The sequence below is a fragment of the Pyrus communis genome, chromosome 8 (genome assembly GCF_963583255.1).
Source record: "Pyrus communis chromosome 8, drPyrComm1.1, whole genome shotgun sequence".
Lineage (NCBI taxonomy): Eukaryota > Viridiplantae > Streptophyta > Magnoliopsida > Rosales > Rosaceae > Pyrus > Pyrus communis.
This window is the reverse complement of record NC_084810.1, coordinates 10,431,579-10,453,941: the sequence shown is the minus strand read 5'-3', so window position 1 is coordinate 10,453,941 and position 22,363 is coordinate 10,431,579. Positions and strand designations below refer to the sequence as shown.

At 36.7% G+C, this 22,363-nt stretch overlaps 2 protein-coding genes across 2 annotated transcripts; both read left to right on the top strand.

Annotated features, from left to right (window-relative positions):
• The first annotated feature begins 12,235 nt into the window (after positions 1 to 12,235).
• LOC137741361 (transcriptional activator hap3-like) lies at positions 12,236 to 12,847 on the top strand. The gene has a single exon (XM_068481083.1). It carries the CDS (start codon positions 12,296 to 12,298, stop codon positions 12,845 to 12,847), a length of 552 nt encoding a protein of 183 aa, XP_068337184.1. The 5' UTR covers positions 12,236 to 12,295.
• Positions 12,848 to 14,617: 1,770 nt separating this feature from the next.
• On the top strand, positions 14,618 to 22,116 carry LOC137742933 (uncharacterized oxidoreductase At1g06690, chloroplastic-like). The gene is made up of 10 exons (XM_068482869.1): positions 14,618 to 14,885; positions 19,420 to 19,517; positions 19,595 to 19,635; positions 19,755 to 19,919; positions 20,013 to 20,035; positions 20,120 to 20,191; positions 20,312 to 20,479; positions 21,309 to 21,387; positions 21,469 to 21,532; positions 21,931 to 22,116. The coding sequence occupies exons 1-10, from the start codon at positions 14,618 to 14,620 to the stop codon at positions 22,114 to 22,116; spliced, it is 1,164 nt and encodes a 387-aa protein (XP_068338970.1).
• Positions 22,117 to 22,363: the final 247 nt, after the last annotated feature.

Genomic DNA, 22,363 nt, shown 5'->3' with positions numbered 1-22,363 from the left:
CCAATCACTAAGAAATGAATTTTCATAAATTTTGGGTAATGTCGCACCATTTTAAGGTGGTGTAAGCGCAATTTTACTCTTCCAACCTAGTGGGAGACGTTTCTTGAAAGTTTTGCTACCTGCAATTAGTCCATAAAACCCTAAAGCAAATTAATGAGTGAAGAAACGACTTTGAATTCCAATTAGCTTACACCCCTTCTCACATATGGTGAGACGGTGTCTAGGATATAGATTTAAGGGTTGAGTAATTTCTTATGACATTTAAATTGCAATAGAATTGACTATAAACTTGTTCTTCACATTGGAGAGATCTTCCAATCTTTAAGCGAATATGGGAAAAAAAAATTGAAATATCCTTACCTAGTGTTGCTAAAAGATTATAAGTTTAGTGGGAGTACAACTAATCGAAGTGTACCACTAGACTTTAGAGGTTCTTAAAGGAAAATGTTGTTGGGTCTAGCGGGAGTACTACTAAAGAAAGTGTACCACTAGTCTGAAAGTAGTCTTTAAGCTAGTATACTAAACCGCAGTGGGAGTACAACTAATGGAATCGTACCACTATAGTTATGTGAGAAGAACAAATTTTTCCTTTTCGTCACATTATTTTTTGGCTTGAAGAAAAGGGAATTCACAAAGCAACATAGATTGTGGATATGGTATAGTTAATAATTCAGAGACTTGTAATAAAAGTCACAAAGTATGTGAATTGAAACTAATTAAAATTAGAGTGGTCTTAGAAGGTTCATATCCCACTTAGTAGGCAAACCAATAAAGTGGTTGACATTTGCAGATCATTGAACTTAAGATCCTGGCACATAGCGAAAAGGCGATTAGGTCTTAAAGAAAATCTCCCTAGATGGTGATGAATGCTACTCCCCTTTGTTAAATGACTTAAAGAGATGACCTTCACAGACAAATTTTTTATTAAAAAGCGAAATGATAACTTTTCTATTCATAAAAAGAAATGTTTTTCAATGGAGATCGAAACTATGAGATGTCTTACCAAGATGGGGTGAAACGTGACTCATTTTTCCATGACCTAGCCTAAGTGAAAAGTTCTCAATCCGCAAAGAGAATTGGGTTGACACACGATTGACTTCTAGACAAGTGTCCTTATTTTTGTTGACATTGGAAGTCCTTCTAGCTGCTGTTGTACTTTAAGAATTATAACCTAAGGTGTTTCTTGTCTTTCCAAAAGTGCTAACAATTGATGTCTCTATTGAAAAATATATTGTCTCCATAATTATGGTGTGAGACGGAAAGCATTTTGACATGCTACAGAAGTTTCAATGATACTCTTAGATGCTTCTTTGTTGATTTACTGAACATTAACGTTGATGACACAATATTTATACATTTATATTTCCCCTGTTTCCTAAGTTTTATGCTATGTTTTCTTGTGAAATTGGTTGTTTGATGTGTCTAGTGCGTGTTTTGCAAATAATGGACCGTAGAGAAGACTTTGGAGTCTTTTGGTGATTTCAAGGCTAAAAAGGATCAAAGCTATAAAGAACTGAAGTCAACAAGTATTTCAACGATCAGCAGATGCTAATTTGTTCAAACCGCAATTTAATGGCTGCTATTTGGGAATTATAACTAGAGCTAGAAGGTGCTGCGCAGAATTGTCATTTTCGTTGGTAACTCACAAATTCATCAATACGAACTAGGTGTTGTGGCACATATGCATAGAAAGCTCTGGATGTCTAGTTTCGATAGAATTTTACAAATCATGATTCTGATGCTTCTAGAAGAAATTATACTTATTTTAGTGCGAGAAGGTCGGTTCAGGAATTCTACATGATTCGGAATAATTGGAGTCCAGTTTGAGCCAAGAAACCGAAGTTTAATGATATTGGGACTCCTGTTTGGGCTAGAATTTAACAATTGCGGCAAAGGTTGACCTAAACGCTATTTTTTCTGGGATGATTATTTAAATAAGGAGCAGCAGCGTTAAAAGGGGGACACACATCATCAGATTGCTTAGAGGATTGACCTACGGAGGAAGCCAGATACCAAGGGTTCTCTAAGAGTTTTTCAATATCTTCAGACTTTGTACTTATGACTTTCATAACTATGATTTCCTATAATTTGATGGCTATAAGTAACTAAATTCTTTATTAGGAATCGGGTGTAGCTTTCATGATGATTCTATGTCTTAGTTAACTTTATTCTTTTATCAATTCAAAGGTTTCTAGTTTCATTCATTATGCTAAAATCATTCTTTATGTTCATGTTATTGATTAGCTACCACTAGTAGAAAAAACAGCTTGCATGACAATATTTTGCACAACAAACAATATTTCGTCGCACAAGACCTACTTGCGCGATGAAAAAAAAAACTTCGTCGCGCAAAATAGAAAAGATAGGGAAAAAAAAATTTGCGCGACGAAAAGTGGCATTTGCACGACCAATGATTCGTCACACAAGGTCCTGTCAATTTTGGCCATTTACTAATGGTGAATTAGAGGAATTGATACCGCATTTAATACAGATGTTTGCGCGACAAAGTCGTCGTTGCACAAAGGTCCTAACCTTCCTACAAATATATGCTTTTGCTGTCCTTATTCTTCAGAATTCTGTTCTCCTTTCGTGCTGGGATGACAGATAAAAACAAGGATGAGAGTGTGCGCGACGCTAACTCACATGATTTGAGTGACCATTTTGAGTTTGCGCATGCGATTGCTGTAACCATAGGGAATAATTGTCCCACTGCTGAGTGGCATTCTTGGGAAGATGTGCCTAGGAATGTGAAGAAGGCTTTGATGGATGAACTATTAGTAAGTATATTGTTGATGGATCAATAATTAAGTTTGTGAAATTTTTAGTTATATGTTGGAATTAATTAATTGCATAATGTGTAATAGTGTAAGCATACTCTTGATGATGATATGAACGAACAGTTGATGGATGATGAATTGGAGGGAGGTTACAATCGGTGGCGTTATGAAGTGTTGCGGAATGGACCAGGATCATCCAAATAGTAGTTTTAAATTTATGTTTTGTATGACAATATTTAAATTTAAGGTTTCTTTTATAAGTTATGTATTTGGACTTAATTAGGTTTCAATTCCTGTTGGGTTTTTTTATTGAGACCTAATGTAAGCACCCTATCCTCGGTTTATATGTGTTTTCAATCTTCAATGAATATTGTATTTATGCTGAAAATAATTGTATGGATTAAGGCATTAATTATTTATAGAATAAATATTTAAGGTATTAACTATTTATAGAATAATATTTCAGGTATTAATTATTTTTAGAATAAATATTTAAGGTATTAAATATTTTCTGAATAAATATTTAAGGTATTAAATATTTTCTGAATATTTGTTTGTAATTATAAAGTTTACATAAACATAGATATCTATGTTTACATAAACTTTATAATTACAATTATTTTATTCGTCACGCAATATATTGAGCGACGTAACGTTCATCGCTCAAGACACCTTTGTCGATGAATATCGTATGTTTGTCGCGCAAAGCATTGTCAAACTACGTTCAAACCTTTCCATTTATTGCGCATTTATGTCACATTTTGTGCGATGAACATAGAGACCTGGTGCTATATAAACACAGTTTTAGAGCCCCAGTTAAAAAAAAAAAAAATATTTAAAAAACAATGGCCGATTCTGGAGAAGGTTCTGGCAAAAAGAAACTTGTAGTGTGATCATAGAGGTATCGACGAAAGTAAGTGTTGTACTTTGAAGTAAAAAATATGGCTAAGGCGTACGCCGAATTTAGGTATGACATTAGGAATTTGGTGCGAAGGGATTGTTCTGCTAAGTTTGAGTCTTGGTAAAAGGTCCCTAAGGAGTTGAAGAAGTTCATGCTGGGAAAGTTATCGGTAAGTTTGTGGTAAATAATGAACATTTATTTTTGTTAAAACGTAATATTTTTTAAATTACTAATTTATTGTTATTGGCATTAATGTAGGTTCATTGGGATGTTGATGAAACCGATGAGAAGCAACGGATTTATGTCGATGGGCTTTTCAAGCAAAGTTTCCTGCAATGGAAGTTTGATGTGTTGCGGGTGAGGGATGACTGAAGTTGATGAGGGTTGTTTTTTTTTTTTTTTTTTTTTTAAATAAGATTTTGTGGACTTTATGTTTAATTTAATTAATAAATATATGTTATCTGGATGAGTATTAATATTTAATTAATTATAATTTCTATTTGGGATGGTAAATTAGTTTTGTTAATTAATTTAATGTTTAATTAGGTTTGAGTTTTTTATTTATAATAAAATAAAAATTGACAATAAATACAAATAAAACATAAAAACATAAAAAAATTTTAAAAATATGCATTGCGTGATGATACATGTTTTCGTCGCACAATTTGTTGAAAAGAATAAATTGTAAAGTAAAGGAAATAAAATAAAAAAAAATGGTAAACTTGAGCGACGAATGTTTATTTTTTTGTTGCGCAAATGCATTTGCGCAACGAAAACCATCTTAGTCGCTCAAAGGGTATTTGCGCGACGAAGACCTTCTTCGTCATCAATATCATTCGTCCAAAAGTGAACTTTGTAATTTGGATTCAGCCATGTGCAGAGGCAAACTGCAAAAAAAATTGTATATTGTGGCTCTGCACTCATCCCTTCGATTTTTCTCAATCTAGCATCCGTCATTTCCATTTTTTCTCAATTTCATCATCTAATACTCCCTCCATCTTCTTCTCTAGGTTGATCGAGCTATCTTAGTATGTCTGGTAAGCGTTTTTAGTCGTTAAGGTAAAAGTATTAATGTAAATTCATACTAACGCCATTAATTTCGTTGTTTATAGGGATATTGTGTGTGATTAGCGATTGCTGGAGAACGATTGAGAAGGTATTTTCTTCGTTTTATTTTCTAAAAATATAAAATTAATTAAATTATGTTAAACTTAGTTTGTTAAGTTTATATTGTGTTGTGAAATCATATTTATCTTATGTTGTTAAATTTGTACGTGACGTACAAATATGTGTTGTGATGTACGGAGTTAATTGAAATTAACTTCATACTTGTTTTTTATTTTTAGTAAAACTTAGTTTCCCATTCAAGGATTAGTTGGATTTCGCACATGGATGCGAAAGCATGACTGTGGTCCAATTAATTCTTGAATTGTCCCATTATTTGGACAGTTTGGGAATGCACAGTTATGACGTGTTGTTTATGGTTGAAGGATTAGGTTTCGGTTGTGGAGATTTTGGTGTCATCTCTGCACATTATTCGGGCGGTATATAGGTATTTTATATGTACGTCATACACCTGAAGAACTATATCAAGATGCTGCCAAAATTCATCCATGTTGAAATATAATCTAATGTAGCCGTAAATTACGTGACATGACTATGCATTCCCGAATGGGATAAGGCCTTTACCGAAGGCATAAGGTGACAGTATCATTTTGTATGAAGTTGTTGTGATTGTTGTATTTTTATTATGGTTCCAGGAATTATGGACATGACGTGGATACAGAACCCAAATAGATGCACAGACAAATACCTTGGATAGAATCGAGGATTTTATTGACTTTGCACATACACACAACCCGGGTGCAACTAGAATCAAGTGTCCTTGTAGGAGGTGTAACAACACGTTAAGGGAGACAATTGAAAATGTTCAATTTCATTTAGTAAGGAATGGAATGATTGAGACATATAATACTTGGAACCATCATAGGGAACAATTAGATAATGCTTCGTCTTCAAACGACACAAGAGTTGTCAATGTTAAACCTATTGTGGATCCTAATGAACAAGTCATGGATATAATAAATGATGCTTTTCCATTTGCATTGACAAACACCAATCAGGAAGGGGAAGATGACATGCCTACACCAATGGACAGTGCAGAGTTCGAACAATATGAAAAAACTATTAAAAAATGCCAACCAAGAATTATACCTGGAGTGCGAGAGCTTTTCCATTCTCATGGCCATTGTGGAACTAATGCACAGAAAAATAAAGTATAGAATGTCGAACCAGTGTTTCAATTATTTTTTGGGGGTTTTCAAGAAAATGCTTCCGAAGGACAATTGTTTGCTAAAAGAACATAGACATGCGCAAAAGGTGTTGAATGGTCTTGGATTGGGTTATGAAAAAAATCATGCATGCAAAAACAATTGTATTTTATTCTATAAAGAGAATAAAGCATTGGATAAATGCCCTATATGCAATGAGTCGAGGTTCAAAATGATATCTCAGAATAGAATGACTAAGATCCCACAAAAAGTTATGCGTTATCTGCCCATGAAACCTAGATTGCAGCGATTGTATATGTCAACGCATACTGCCACAGACATGAAATGGTATAAGGAAAAACAGGTAGACGACGATGTGATGAGGCATCTTGCAAATAGGGAGGCATGGAAAGAGTTCGATTGAACATTCCCCGAGTTTTCTGCTGATCCCCAGAATGTTAGATTGGGACTTGCCATTGACGGATTCAATCTGTTCGGGGTTCTAAACTAACACAACAACACTTGGCCGATTTTTGTATTCCCATATAATTTGCCGCCTTGGAAATGCATGAAAAAAGAATACATGATGATGACTCTTTTGATAACTGAGGATCTTGATACGTCAATCAATGTTTACTTAAAGCCGTTGGTTGATGTGCTAAAGGATTTATGGACAAATGGTGTGCGCACGTACGATAAGTCCACTAGGAAGATGTTCACTTTGCGGGCAGCAGTTATGTGGACTGTGAATGATTTTCCCGCATATGCAATGGTTTATGGGTGGAGCACTAAGGGTTATATGGCATGCCCTGTATGCAAGGATCATGTAACATCTCGTTGGCACCCCAGAAAAGTTTGTTACTTTGGTCATCAAAGATGGTTGTCATGGGACCACAAGTGGCGGAAAAAGGATAAAGAGTTCAACGGGAACACAAAGCATTGCCTTAGACCTAGAGAATGGTCCGGTGATCAGATTTTGGAACAGCTTAACCGTTTGGATTTTGCTTCATTCGGGAAAACAGTGAGTCAAACCAGACCTTCTACACATATGAACTGGATGCACAAGCCTATATTTTTTGAGCTCCCGTATTGGTCGAAACTAAAATTGAGACACAACCTCGACTTTATGAATGTTGAGAAAAATGTCTTTAACATATTGGTGGGCACCATTCTAGATATCGAGGGCAAGACAAGGGACATGATCAAAGCACGTCTTGATTTGGAAAGAATGGGCATACGGAGGGGTTTATGGATAGATAAGGACAGTGATAAAGCCAGAAGAGATCTTGCGTTTTTTTCCATGAAACCGAATGACAAAAAAGAGTTTTTAAAGTTTGTATCGTCTATAAAGTTTCCCAATAGGTGCTTCTAATATCGCCCGTTGCGTGAATGTTGACAGGGGTAAATTTGCTGGACTAAAGAGCCATAACTACCATGTGTTTATGCAACGCCTACTTCCTGTGGGTATTCGACACCTATTGCCAGAAGATGTAGTGAAGCCAATCATGTTATTGTCCAGATTTTTTTTTTCCCAACTGATGGCAAAAACATTGCGAAAAACGGACATTAATCGTTTGTGCCTTGACATTGTCCAAGTCCTATACAAGTTTGAGATGATATTTCCCCCAGCTTTCTTCACAAGTATGATCCACGTGATGGTTCACTTGCCCAAATAGGCATTGCTTGCTGGTCTTGTCAACTATCGCTGGATGTATCCAATAGAAACGCATATAATCCTCATAATTTATTTATGCATCATTAACCCATGCTTACTAATTTGTATCATATTGTTTTATTTTGGCAGGCTTCTCGACGAGCTGAAAAAAAGCGTATGCAATAAAGTGAAGCCCAAAGGATCAATTATAGAGGCTTGGGTTCAATATGAGTCATTTACTTTCTGTGGAATGTATTTAAAGGATGTGGAGATGGCTTACAATCGTCCTCAGCACAATAATGACGGGGGTGTGAGAAAGGAGAACTTTCTGTTTTTGCCCAAACCGCACGACCCTTTGGAGATCATGTACGAGGAGAGTCGTTTTCCATAAATGACATAGAGGTAGCGCATTGGTTCGTATTGAACAATTGTGATGAGATAATGGCATACTTAGATGAGCATGAAGAGATGATGAAGCGAGAACATCCATCATATTTGTATGCCAAGAAACACCGAGAATTGTTTCCACAATGGTTTCTCGAATATGTAAGTTATAAGTGTTTTGTCTTTGACATATATATTATAGTATTTAATTTTCTCAAACTAACATGTGTATGTTTTTGTATAATATTAGGTGAATAAATTGAAAGCATTGAATTCCCCCACTTACAGTGAAGAGTTATATAACTTGGCATTCGGCTCGATTCGAGCTAAATTGTTCTCGAGTTGCCATGTTAATGGCGTCAAGTTTTTGGGGACTACACGAAATGACAAGTTGTGTACACAAAACAACGGTGTCCATGTCCCAGGTGGAGGCGAAAGTACGGACATTGATTTCTATGGTTCCACATAAGAGATCTTGGACAATCATTGGAATTAAGTCTAGGTCCAAGGGTACAACTTACAAATCCCTCTCTTTGTTCTTCAATATGTTTCTTTGATGCTTCAACTATGAACCTATGCTTCTTAAACGGGATTTCCATAACTATTAATTGTTTTACTTCCGTTGCTTATGTATATAAATTCTGAATTGTATATGCATGCAAGCCATTGGAAATTCCATAGAAATCTCCATAGTTCCCTTCATTATATATATAGGAAGCCCTTAGGGGAAGGGGATCCTCATTTCTTTTTTATAAAAATGAGGATTAGTTGTGGGGTCCATACCACATCAAACTTTCACGATCCGAACCGTCTATTTTCCAAGTTGCACCTCATAGATCGTTCTTGCAAAATATTAGCCAAATCATAAATATTTAAGACATCTAATTGGGTTCAGAAAAATTAACGAATACTTTGTTATATAAGAAACAATGAAATTTTATCTTGATAATTAAATAGGCAACTACTTTCGGATTGACTTGAATTTTTGTAAGGGTGATCTATGAATTGAGACTTACAAACTAGGCAGTTCATATCGTTAAAATTTGATGTGGAGTGGGTGCCACACCTAATCTTCATTTTTTGAAAAAAAAAAATGGAGATCCCTTTGCATAAAGGGCCATATATATATATATATATATGAAATCTCCAACATACTGGACTACAGAAAGTGATAATTAGTCATTAACCTCGAACTATCATAAATAATTTATAGAAATTTATTCTAATGTAGAAAATAAAAACTGCTCGTGCTAAGACAAGCCTAAATTCTCTGTGTCGTATTCTTAAATTTGGGACCTTTGAGAGCAAAAAGAAAATAATTTACCCCTTCCATAACGAGATTGATGAATATGGAATCTCCTAATTTTGTAAAAGACGTAAATAATTTACCTCATACGGTAATTTTACATACAATGATGCACTAGTTAATGAATTTACTGATTGTATCAACTTACATATTTTATTTTTTATTTGAGGAAAAAAATAAAAAATAAGAAAGAAGAGTGTTAGACTACGTGACCATCAAATGATAAAATGATAGGATGCTTTGACTTAAGAAAATTACATTTTTAGAGAGTACATTTTTAGGATGCTTTGACTTAATTTATAAATTTTTGTCAATAAATTGTGTCCTTGAAAAAAGCCTTAGTGGTTAAAAGCTCATTACATTGCTCCTTAGGTAATAAAATCGAAAAAAATTCAAGGGCAATTGACCGGACAACCTATTACTCTTGGTAAAATATCCCCCTTGTCCAATCACAACTCACAGACACGCGTTATGACCGGCATCTCTAGGTTTCTTATTTACAACGCCGGTTTGCCACTTGGACTCCACCCCTGTTGGCTCTAGCTATAAATTCACTTGACTAGACTCCTGCCCTTTCAACGGACACAGATAAAAAAATATAAAACAAGTTACAGAGAGAACAAGAGAGAGAAAGATAGAGGTAGAGAGGTAAAGAGAAGAGAGACAGAGATAGCAAAAGCAGTGACAGAAATGGAACGTATGGGTGGTGGGCTCCCATCAAGGCATGCAAAATCGTGGAACCCTGGTAAAAGTCTCTCTTAGTAAAGGGCATCTTGCTTTGCTCTTTTATTTATTGATATATTTTTTATATTACTTGTTTTAATTTCTTCTTGATGATTTTATATATGTGTGTGTGCGCATATATAAAATAAGAGTTAGTTTTCTAATTTATTTTTTTTCCATTTTCTTATTTGTTTGTGGAATTTTATTGCATGCATGTCTATTTCTCTTGAAAATTTAGTAACCCAAATTTATTCTCTTCATCTCTCCCATTTTTCCCAAATATAGTTTTTTCCAAGGCCGATCTCAAAGTTTTTGCATTCGATTCTGCATTTGGTGGTCTTTTGCATTTATTTGTGTTTGTCTCAGCTCCTTATGTCCTGAACTGCTGATATCACAGACATATCTTTGATCTTTTTAGGGTTTTCATTGTTTTGTCAAGATTTTAACATAATTTTTTTCGTGGACGATTTACCCTGCTTGATACAGTTTATGTGTGTTCGTGTTTTTTTATTTATTTGTGTGTTCGATTTTTGGAGGAAATCAAATGTATTTCTTCCCTGTAAGAATAAAATAAAATTTTATGTTATTTTTTTGCTATATTTTTTTACATTATTTTGCTCTATTGCTAACAATTTTTTTTTACCCAGATCTAAATGCCCCTTTTATTTATTAGTTTTTGACCAAATTTTTGTTACAGCTCGTCTAGCTAGTTCGTTTCAAAGTAACGCTTGCTCAAATATAGGTTGTATTTTTATGTAACCACTCATGGATATCTGGTTCTACACTTGCAGTGGCACTGTCATGATCTGTAATACACACACACACACACATATACACCTACTAGCCTAATTTTTGTCTGATTATAATTGTTTCTTAATATGAAAAACATTATTAGGTCTGCCTTTACTTTGATTATTAGAAATTAGACGGGTTTCAGTCAATCAAAAATTTGTATTTTTCTTTACATATATAGAGGAAAATATTCAAATCTGATATTTTACAGAAGACTTTGAGTAGCTATAAGGCAATATACCATCACATGAAAAACCTTGAGGAGCTGATAGGGTTTCGAGCTGGGAAACAAGTTTTGAACTGTTGTAGAGGGATTAGGTAGGACCCAGAAGGGGGGTCGTTTCGTGTATGGGACCCAATTTTCCATGTTCTTAAAAGAGCCGTTTACATAGTCACGGTGATATGTGGACATGCAAGCGCGTGAGGTGTCAATTTATTCTTTAATTTTTTAGCTTAGGTGGCGTAGCGAACAGACAAAAACAGAGTGATAAGGACTAACCGTTACCATGAAAACATAATCACAGGCAGGTGAGCTCGTGAAGCCTACGCGCATGTTAAGGGTTTATGGTCTGCACATCGTTCTCTGGTCAATCACTATTCACCCCGATTATTTAGATTATCAATAGTCTATATATATGGGAAAAGAAAACAAATGTCAAAGTCTAACAATCCATGCAATTTTATGGATGGTCAATCATTCGTATTTACATAAGTGGTTGATATTCGTTGATTGTTGCTAATTTTATAGTAAATTTCAAGTAAGTTAATTATTCATTGAATTCGACATTTTTCACAAACATTACAGTCAATGAATTTTTAGATTCAAGGGTGGACACGTCCATAGTTGTGTATTAAGTGTTCCTAGTGGTAAGTTTACAAACCAAATAGGATTAGGAGTTAGACCATGAGATAAGAATTAAAATAGAATAGATTCAATGTTATTGTGGCATCCCAAGTTACTAATAGAAGAATATGTGAAGCATTCTCAACATGACCTGTCATTATATTGGTATACAGTTTATTGTAAGTAGTGGCAAAAGCCTCTTTGATTGGCCATGCCATTTACAATATCTGCACATACACACAGACAATTAATGATTCAAACCCCATTAATATACACCCTCACCCTGATTAATATAACCATAAACCATGTCTTCCTTTCCCATTAATTAACAGACCACAAATTGTTACCTTCAACGTTTCTTGGGTAAGTTTTGCATGGCCCTCGTTTCCACAAATAACTTTTTCTTTTTCTTTTTTTCTCTTTTTTTTCGAATTTGAGTTACTCATTTATGAGCGTATCTGTACAGTGAATAATTTGACTTACATAATTGTTTTCTTCCCACCTTGCACGCAGCCAACGCCAACAGTTCCGACGGTGGCAATGCCATCGCAAACACCAGCAACCCTGCCAACTCCGCCGGCAATAGCGACAACAACACTGAACAGAGGGCCCCGCAGTGCCTCGTTCGCGAGCAGGATCGATACATGCCGATAGCCAACGTGATACGCATAATGCGGAGGATATTACCCCCGCATGCAAAAATATCTGACGACGCCAAGGAGACTATGCAGGAGTGTGTGTCCGAGTACATCGCCTTCATAACCGGTGAGGCCAACGAGCGCTGCCAGCGCGAGCAGCGCAAGACTGTCACTGCTGAGGATGTCCTCTGGGCCATGGGAAAGCTCGGGTTTGACAACTACGTCGAACCCCTCACCATTTACCTCCAACGCTACCGGGAGTCTGAGAGTTCCGACCGCTCTCAGTTTGTGAAGAGGGAGGAGCGCCAGCCAACGGACTATTGCCCTCCTGGGCATGCTGTGCCCCAGGTTGCAATGATGTCTCCCCCGCCACCATCTTATGGGCCGGGATATTATTTCGGGCCCCAGCATGGTCCTCCCATGTATGACCCCTCGATGATGGGAATGTTTAGGGATGGTTCCTCCTCTGGTGCTGGTGGAGGCGGTTCATCGTCGGCTTCTGGGGCGCAGGGTGAGAACTCGTTGGGGCGATTTGACCCGTTTGGTCACTTCAAGTGATCACCACAGTTTAGAGAAAGGTCTCAGCTGTTTAATTAACAGACATAATGAATAAATAATTGCATTAGTTTGCAATTAATTAGTTATAAGTTATTGTGGTTGTTGTAGTTTATCTCTATGTTTTAGCATGGTTGCAAAGTGGGTTTGCTTCCTTTGAGTTCAAGGACAAGTTGGTTTAGTAATGTAATGAATAACTTCATCCCTGGATGTTCGTTCCTTGTATTACATGTTCAATCGTTAACTTCATCCTCTGGATGTTCATTCCGTGTATGACATGTTCAATCGTTAATGGAGCTTTTCTGTTTTGGATACAAGGAGCAAATACTAAAACAAAATGAAAGCTTAATCTACAAACATAGATAGTAGCTTGGCAACTTTAAGTGTGGCTCGAACTGATGCAAATTGAAAATTTTGAGTAAATAAAAGCGTTGATGGGTTAAATAGTTAGTTGTTAAGGGAGAGGGGAATCCATGAAGATGAAAATTAAAAATAGCTATTTAAGCATGTATACACTGCCAGAAATTTGGCCTTGCCCTACGAACTTTTGCTTGATGAACCATATTTCGTCGGGTAAGGGTGTTTTATCCGACAAATTTGCAGCTTGTCAGGCATCACTAAGTCAATATTTAGGGTTTTACCCAAAATCTTTACGCGACGTGAAGTTTTTGTAGAGCAATGTGAAAATTGTTGGATAAATATTTAGCGCCAAAAGGGAAAAAGTGGCGAGTAATTTGAAAGGTTTCTCTGACGAAACAAAGGTTTGTCGACTTGAAGACATGTGCCCGACAACCATGTTCGTCAGGCCAATTTTTCATGTCGTTAGACAAAAGCACACAATGACCTGTGAAAAATCTACTAACAAAAACTTTACATGACATCATCCTTATGCTTGCCCGACGAAATGTTCCATCGGGCAAACTCTTATTCATTTAAAAGGTTGTGCCTTCTTTTTCCCCTCTTCTTCTTTTCTTCTCCCCCTCCCTCCCCATTGGCTGCTGCTTAAATTTGCATCTCTCACTCTCTCTCTCCCTCTCTCTCATTCACACCCTCTCATCCATCTCTCCCTCTCCCAATTAATTTAAGGTTAGTTTTTTTTTTTTATTTGCTAAATATTTTTTATTTAATTGTGTGACTAATTAATTTTGTTGTTGTAGGTTTGTGATTGGATTGAACAAAATTAAAGGAAAGGTATGTATTTGTCTCTTAATTATAAATTAAGGTAAATTACATTTTACCTCCCATCCCCCGGTTCTTTGTAGGTTAAAAAATCTATTAATTAACCGTTACATGATGATGAAGCAGATACATGGTCCACATTTTTAATGATGTGGAAGCAACTTTTCAGCTTGTGAATAAAAAAACAAGGGTGAATATCAGTTTACTACCCTCAAGTTTCGTGGTTTTCAACATTTGGTACATGAAGTTTTTTTCGTCCTAGAGTCATACCTAAATTGTTAATTTTGGGACAGTCTCATACATCTGTTAGTCAAACTGTTAACTTTGCCATTAACTGATGATGTGGTGCCTATGTGGACAATGACTGGACGCCACGTGTCATTAAGAGGTCCACGTGGAAATTCAAAATTCAAAAAAATAATTATTTAAAGAAAAGTTAAAAATTAAAAAATTAAAAAGTAAAACCCAGATCGTCTTCCCCAAATTCCCCTGTGCCCACCCTCCCACCCACACCCAGATCTTCCCGTCGACCCATGTCCCCCCCCCCCCCCCCAATCCAAACCTTCCTTCACCACCCCACTCTTATAGTCGCAGATGACACAGAGGGTCGGGACTCCCTCTCTCTCTCTCTTGTCAATTCTCGATCTCCTCCCTCTCGAATCGAAGAGCGTGACAGCTCGTCATCCCCCTCCTCGCCTCGATATCTCCATCAACATCGAAGAAGTAACGGTGATCAAGGAAGTTAACAGTGAATTTGATAGCGGGGACAGAATCGGTGGCCAAGTTCACCGAGTTGTAGAAGGGCATGACCAGGACTCACTCGTCGCGTCGGCTAAGAGGGTTGGCAGAGTGGATGTCGCAGGTGATGCAAAGGGTCGGGACTCCCTCTCTCTCTCCCCCATACTCTCTCTTTCTCTCTCTCCCCGAACCTCCTTCTTCTTCTTCTTCATGTTCTTAATCCTACCTTGGGGGGGGGGGGGAAGAATGGTCGATGGGGAAGATCTAGGTGTGGGTGGGTTTTTTTGGTTTTTTAGTTTAGTTTTGTTTTTTTTTAATTTTTTTTAATATTTATTTTTTTTTATTTTTAATTTCCACGTGGACCCCTTAATGACACATGGCGTCCAGTCATTATCCACAAAGGCGCCACATCATCAGTTAACGGCAGAGTTAACAATTTGGCTAACGGATGTATGAGACTGTCCCAAAATTAACACTTTAGGTATGATTATAGGATGAAAAAAACATGATTACAGACATAGGGATAAATAACACCATATGATTTATGTAATTTGATGTTGAGGAACAGCAACAGGTTTGCAGCAAGCTCAGGCATGTTGAAGGTCGTGCTTGCACTGGGTGGCGAAGTGTTGTGCAACGCAGTGTTCATTTGATGCGGGAACAGATTTGGGTTGGGTTGCAGGCGGCGGGTCAGGAGTAGTGCAATCGTGGGGTTTAATCGTTTCTGGGAATCCAAGAGCCTGGAAAGCCCAAAGTCCCCGACTTTAATCCACATATCTTTCTCGAAAAAGATATTCGATGACCTGAATAAACCTGTTTCTCACCGTACTTCTCAAAGTACAGCTTGTTTACAGCGGAGCTGAAGTGGAGAGTGGCTTTGTAAATAAGAGAGGAGGAGTGCTTAGTCAAATTTAGCACCACGAAATCGAAGTTCAACCCCACCGCACTGAAATCCAATTCGACTTATCATGGAGAATCACCATTACATCGGCAACATATTCCGGCAGTGAGACACTTAGGCATGAACTCTCTTCATATGGCCATGTTGATGACGACCAAGTGATGGACATATTGAATGATGTTTTCTGTAATGCTTCGATCAATATGGATGAAGAGCCGTCCACACACTTTGATAAGTACGATAAATTGTTGATGGAAGCTCAAGTAGAATTGTACCCTGGTTGTCAAGATTTTTTCCATCCTAACAGTTGTTGTCGAGTTGATGCACATGAAAGTAGAGTGTAATATGACCAATCAAAACTACGATATGATGATGGGAATGGTTAAACATATGTTTCCGAAACCAAATGTCGTTGCTTGTAAATCATTCTAGTTCGAAGAAGATGCTGAAAGATTTTGGGTTGGGATATGACAAGATCCATGCATGCTTATTTATTATTTTGCAGTGAATTCGAGAAGTGATCCCTGTTTTTGGTACCCAAAAATCCCAGACAAGTTCCTCTCTTTCGCTCAACCCATCTTAAACTTGAATACAACAATTCGTCCTACCCAATAGTCTAAAAGTAAACTCACCAACAAGAAACAAACATATGCCGGCCGGTCCACCCGCATACGGGTTTAGTAGAAGGGCTACACAAGCAGAGATAGAGAAACCTGCAATGCCCTACATCATTAGAAACATATAGAGACTATACCATCAAACTCTTGACATGAACCGCAAATAATCTCCATAACGCAAATAGCTCTGCAACTGGAAATGCCATGAATTTGATTATGCAGTTTAGAAAGGAGTAAATACACAAGTTCCAGTGTTACAAAAAACAACCATAAATTAAGGGACTACCAATCTCTCGCAATCAAAGATTCTCAAAGAGTTGCATGTGGTCTTCAAATGTCTTTGCATGCCGGACCTTGGCCACAGACCCATCTTCTTGAACGTGAAAACATTGTAAAAACTCTTAGAAATAAGTTTCTGGAAACGAGCATTGATATTCGTGTTGAGGCGTAAGGATTGTTTTTTGTAGCAATTCCATACCCAATATTCTGGAGGATGCATTTTAAGATTGCAAGTTAAAGCCATACTCATGTAGTAAGCGCCTGCGTCATGAACAACCAGACCAGCTCCCTGAAACGGGTAACTCTAGGTCAGCAATCAAGCACCAAAAAATCCTTAAAGGAAACCTCCAGAACAGAATAACTGCGAAGATCATCGTCATTTGATCTCCTAGTCATAGAAGACGTCAAATGATTATAGCTCTGACCCTCCATCAAATGATTATAGTTCAATATTAATTATTAAGCACCTACCAATGGTATTTTGATTAATTATTGAGCAGCTACCAATAATATCTTGCCTGCAATTCTCGCAGCGGAAACAGTGTTTTCCAAGTCGAATTCCCTATCGATATTGATAAGAACACCTTCTTGGGCAGCCAAAACCATGTCCTCTAACAATTTTCCATTCCCATTAAAAATGCACCTTCCCTCACACAAACAATTGTACAAACATGAATTTAAATATTCACTCACAATTCACACCTTCTTGGGTCGGGTCACGTAAAATTTACCTAGTAGGCAGTTCATAGAACTAAAATTTGACGGTAACTTTCAGCAGATAAAGAACGTTGAGTTTCATTCTAATTTTTTTATAATGCTAACCAAAATCTGACGTAAAAATACTACAATATCCTTTTTAACTAAAATAATTTATAAAACTGTATCTTCTCCAAACCTTTTGAGTAGAAAGGGGAGTGGTTAAACCTAAACAGGTTAATTATATCATAATTGGTATAATGGTAAGAATAACCCTAGTTGAATAATAATTCAAATAAACCCTAACCACATTCACAGCGCATATCAACGGCAACGATGAAAATTAAACACTGTAATAAGAATAGAACAGATGAAACAAGGAAGAAGAAGGTGGGTAGAGTGGGGGACCTGGTGAAGCTGATGTTTGTAAGGTTGGAGACTGAAGGCCAGCTCTGTATGCTGAGCTCTTCTCCTTCTTCTCCTTCCATTTTTTTATTGTATTTTTTCCAATTTTCAGAGATAAAATATAATGGTTGTTTTTGAGAGATTTTTACAGAAGAGAGTGAAGTGAAGTGAAGAGAAGAGAAAAGAAAAAGGAACCTGGAAACACAAGAAGGCAAGAATCGGAAGAAGATTAGGAATCGCATATCATGTCCAAAACTTGACTGCACAATGGATGGAGAAGATTTAGTTTTGTAATTATTTGAGTTAAGAAAGGGTATTGCAGTATTTTCACATCAAATTTTGGTTAGAATTATGAAAAAGTATAATGGTTGGTTAAAATTCTACTCATGGTTCAAATTTTGGCTATATTTCCAAATATCCCCTCTTGTTTTGCTATTAAAAATTTTGTTTTGCTTTTGCAAAACAGTTTTTCGTTTTGTAGACACAAAAAATGGGTGAAAATGCATTTAATAGATTTTGTTTTTCTTTTTTTTTTTTTTTATGAAAATAAACTCAAAGACCAAAAAACGCAGAAAAATATTTAGCTTAAATTCTGTAGAAAATCAAATTGATGTTTCCTGTATTTTTCAAGAATAGTTTTGTTAGTGGAACTAGGTCATTTGGATCTGTTTGATACAGCCCTTTTCTTATGAGTCAAACAGATCTATTTTCAATCATATATGTTGTAGAACAAGACAACAATATAAAAGAATCTCTTTGAGGGTGTTTGTTTGACCTTCTTAGTGGAGCTGGACTAGACTACACTAATTGCTAGTGTAGTCTGATGTTTGGTATGCACAAAGATTAGGTTTAATGGGATTAGATCGTACTCACTAGGATTAAACCCCTTGCTAGGAGTTCTTAGCGAGGCATCCCAAAGACCCCTCGACTCGTAAGACCTCATGCGCTCCTGCGAGAGAGAACCTCGCTCATCCTATGAGAGAGTGTCATCGGCACCCTGCTCCCTCATCGTCGTCCTCCTCATCCTTATCTCAGCTGCATCCTACTTGCCCTCATCTGCTCCTCTTCTCTAGTAAACTTCAAATCCGACATTATTTCTTCGATTTGTTTTGCAGATCGTGATATTATTGGGCTTTATTTGATTTAGGTGTTTTGGGTTTAAGAAATTTTCAATAATAAACCTCTGCACTTGAACAAATTAGGGTTTTGATTTTTAGGGTCAAATTGAGATTAGAATTTGGGGTTTTCACATTTTATGCCATTTTCATGTTTCTTTGATTTGTAATTGTTGTTGTAAAGGGATGTTGCAGTAGCATCGCAACTGAATCTAATCGTTGTTTATAGCTTGCTTGTGGATCAAACAGTCATCCTGTTACTGAATCCTGCAGTGTTCTCCCAGAGCATCTATCCCCCAACTAGTCTTCTTTTGGTCGGGCAGTGTGAACTTAGTTAAAGTCTCGTCACTTGATACTGATGGCTCATGCAATTCCAGCCGTCCATATTTCATGGAACCTAAAAAATGAAGAAGAACATGTACACTCCGAGGACCATGTCCCTCTTCACTCCGAAGTCATCGTTCCCAGCTCTTCAATCTTCAATTCTTCACCCAACCATCACAAACTACTTCTTTCACTCCTCAATAACAATGTGACCCCATCACTAGCTTCAGATTGAACATGAGAAGTGAGTTGCATTTGTATTATTCATCTTTATGCTAAATTACTCAATTGTGATTGTGATGGCATTATGTTTGGTAATAGCTGCAGACAGGAAAATGAAAGTGGCTAAAGCTGCTTTCGATGCCAGTGTTGATGGTGGAATAACCTTCTTTGATACTGCTGAAGTGTACGGCTCCAGGGTGAGAAAAATGTCTTATAGTTCTTTCCATAAAATTTGTTGCAGTCAAAACAAATTCATCGTTATCTACTCTTGCAGGCTTCTTTTGGTGTTGTAAATTCTGAAACTCTACTAGGAAGGTACATTGTAGGAATTTTTTGTGCTGCATCACTCTTGTTTCAAGTCAACAGAGTACAGCTAATTGTCGTCGGTTTCTGTATTTTGAGGACATTAGTAGACTACTCTGAATTTCGCATAGATTTATCAAGGAAAGGAAACAGAAGGATCCAGGAGTAGAGGTTGTTGTCGCAACCAAATTCGCAACTTTGCCTTGGAGGCTGGGCCGTCAAAGTGTCATAGCTGCCCTCAAGGATTCCCTCAATCGCCTGGAACTTTCTTCTGTGGAACTGTATCAACTCCATTGGTATGTCCCTTATGAGCCTTTGCTTTTTGTATAAATACTAGTTTCTGCTAAGGTAACTGCAAAATCTTATCAAGTGTTTGTGTTATTTTTCAGGCCTGGAATATGGGGAAATGAAGGTTGTTCATAACTTCATATGTTACACCATTTACATTATTTACATTTTGTTTCTGAAGAGGTGTATTTGGGAAATCAATTTTCAGGGTATCTCGATGATCTTGGAGATGCTGTTGAGCAAGGCCTTGTGAAAGCTGTTGGTGTTTCCAACTACAGCCGTATAATTCGATCTTTTATCTATTTATTGTTGGTTAAAATTAGTAGTTCAAATCATGGAAAAAAAATTCAATCATAGATGCTCCTAAACAGAACATGACGTATAAAGTTTGTTATTTCAGAAAAGCGATTGCGTGAGGCACACGCAAAACTTCAAAAGAGAGGTATCCCACTAGTATCAAATCAAGTGAATTACAGCCTCATATACAGGGTACCAAGGGAGAATGGAGTGAAGTCTACCTGTGATGAACTTGGGATCACTTTGATTGCCTATTCGCCTATTGCTCAAGGTGAAGTTGGAACCTCGTGTTTTCTTACCATATTCTCATCATCACCCGATATGTTAGCTTAAAAGATATAATGTCTTTTTATTTTACAGTATTTAAGACCTCTCCGTGCGATCTTAAACATTGCCAAGTTAGGACTTGGGAGAAAGCATGCTTGCTCACTTTTCTCAGTCAGCCTTTTAATGTGAAATTTCGAATTTTTGAGTAATCCTTGTCAAGAAGTTCTAAACTTCAACTTTATGATCTTATTTATTTTATGTTTCATGATAGTTATGGACTTTAGTTGTGCACATAAAGACTCACCTTTCAGGCTATAACCTTCCAACTATATGCCTAAATGAAACAGTGAAGAAAATAAAATTCTGTACATCTTGTGCATTCATTTGCTTTATCTTTTCAGCATCTTGCTTGTATTTTTCTTTTGTTGAATTCAACTACCGCTTGGTAGTTGGCGAATGGTGATCTTGCATGGTAAAGGTAAAGCTTTAATGTGAATTCAACTGTCGCTGGATAATTGGCGAATGGCTGTAATACCTTACAAAAAATTCCAAACATCTGGTTTTCGGGTAAAATATTTAGTTTTTAACAAAACACAAGGGGATGTAGTTATTCTAAAACATTAAAAAAAAAAAAAAAAAAAAAATTGTGGATTGTTGATAAAAGATGTATGTTTGGATCTTATGTTATTACTTGAATCTTTGCACAACCCTGCTTAGAACGGTTACGGCCTTTAATTTTACTAGATTGGTTACCACAGTAGTCAACTTTGCCTGTCTGATCCAGGGTGAAGGAGATTAAGAAGATTGACATTCTACTATTTATGCATATGCAGGTGCTCTTACAGGAAAGTATACACCAGAAAATCCCCCAACTGGCCCTCGAAGACAGATTTATACTGAATTTCTTTCAAAGGTAAATCATAGTCAGTACTTTGAAAGCCTGCTAAACATTAAGTTCCAAATTGTTTTGCTAAAATATTGTTGTTATCTGCTGCTCCAATCTCTGCTGAACTGGATCAAGGAAATAGGAGAAACGTACATTAAAACAAACACACAGGTTTGTTGATGCTCTTTTAACCTTAACTAGCTTTTATCTTTTCCATATTAGAAGCCCTAAAGTTTTCATTTATGTGGAAGCATGGCTGAAAATATCCCCAAAAGTACAATATTTTAGTAGTTAATCCATTTTGGACCCTTTACGAGTATGAAACGCTTCATAGATACCGTTGCAACTTCCAGCTCATGCTGAAAGAAACTCTTTGTTTCACCATCTTTTAGACATGTAGTCCAACTCTTGGTAGTTTCATGTTTTCCGTTTAAGATCATTAAACTACATATTGATATATCAAGCAAGAATTCTGAAATGCAGAAATAATTGTTGGGGTATTAAAATGTGTAAATATATAGGTTGTTCTCTTTGCTGGGTTTTAATGCGAGTCGGGTTACTGTTAACAGGTAGTCCTAAACTTGTTGATAGCCCAGGACAACGTTGTGCCAATCCCGGGAACCAAAAACGAAGAACAGGCTGCAAAATTTGCAGGTGCACTTGGATGGCGGCTCAACAGTGAAGAAGTAGCCGAATTGCGCGCTTTGGCTACAGAGATAAAACCTGTTACTGGTTTCCCTGTTGAAAAATTTTAATTTCTTACACGAGCATCAAGGCTGTAAATTCTTCCATACAAAAATATGTACACACTTCACATCTAATGCAAATTTGACATATCTAATTTAAGAGTGATTGCAGGCTGACCATTGATATAGCAAATTTGACATATTTCAAATCTATAGCCACACTATAACTAGTAAGCGCAGTCACACTGTCACTGTGGTCTTAGAACAAGTTAATAAGCATTTCTTCATATGGAAACGATCCAGTCGGGGAACTAAC

Coding starts and splice junctions, on each gene's coding strand:
- LOC137742933 (XM_068482869.1), top strand. CDS start 14,618: ATGACACAGAGGGTCGGGACTCCCTCTCTCTCTCTCTTGTCAATTCTC. Junction 14,886..19,419: donor TGGCAGAGTGGATGTCGCAG/GTGATGCAAAGG, acceptor GTTTGGTAATAG/CTGCAGACAGGAAAATGAAA. Junction 20,480..21,308: donor CTATTCGCCTATTGCTCAAG/GTGAAGTTGGAA, acceptor ATGCATATGCAG/GTGCTCTTACAGGAAAGTAT.
- LOC137741361 (XM_068481083.1), top strand. CDS start 12,296: ATGCCGATAGCCAACGTGATACGCATAATGCGGAGGATATTACCCCCG.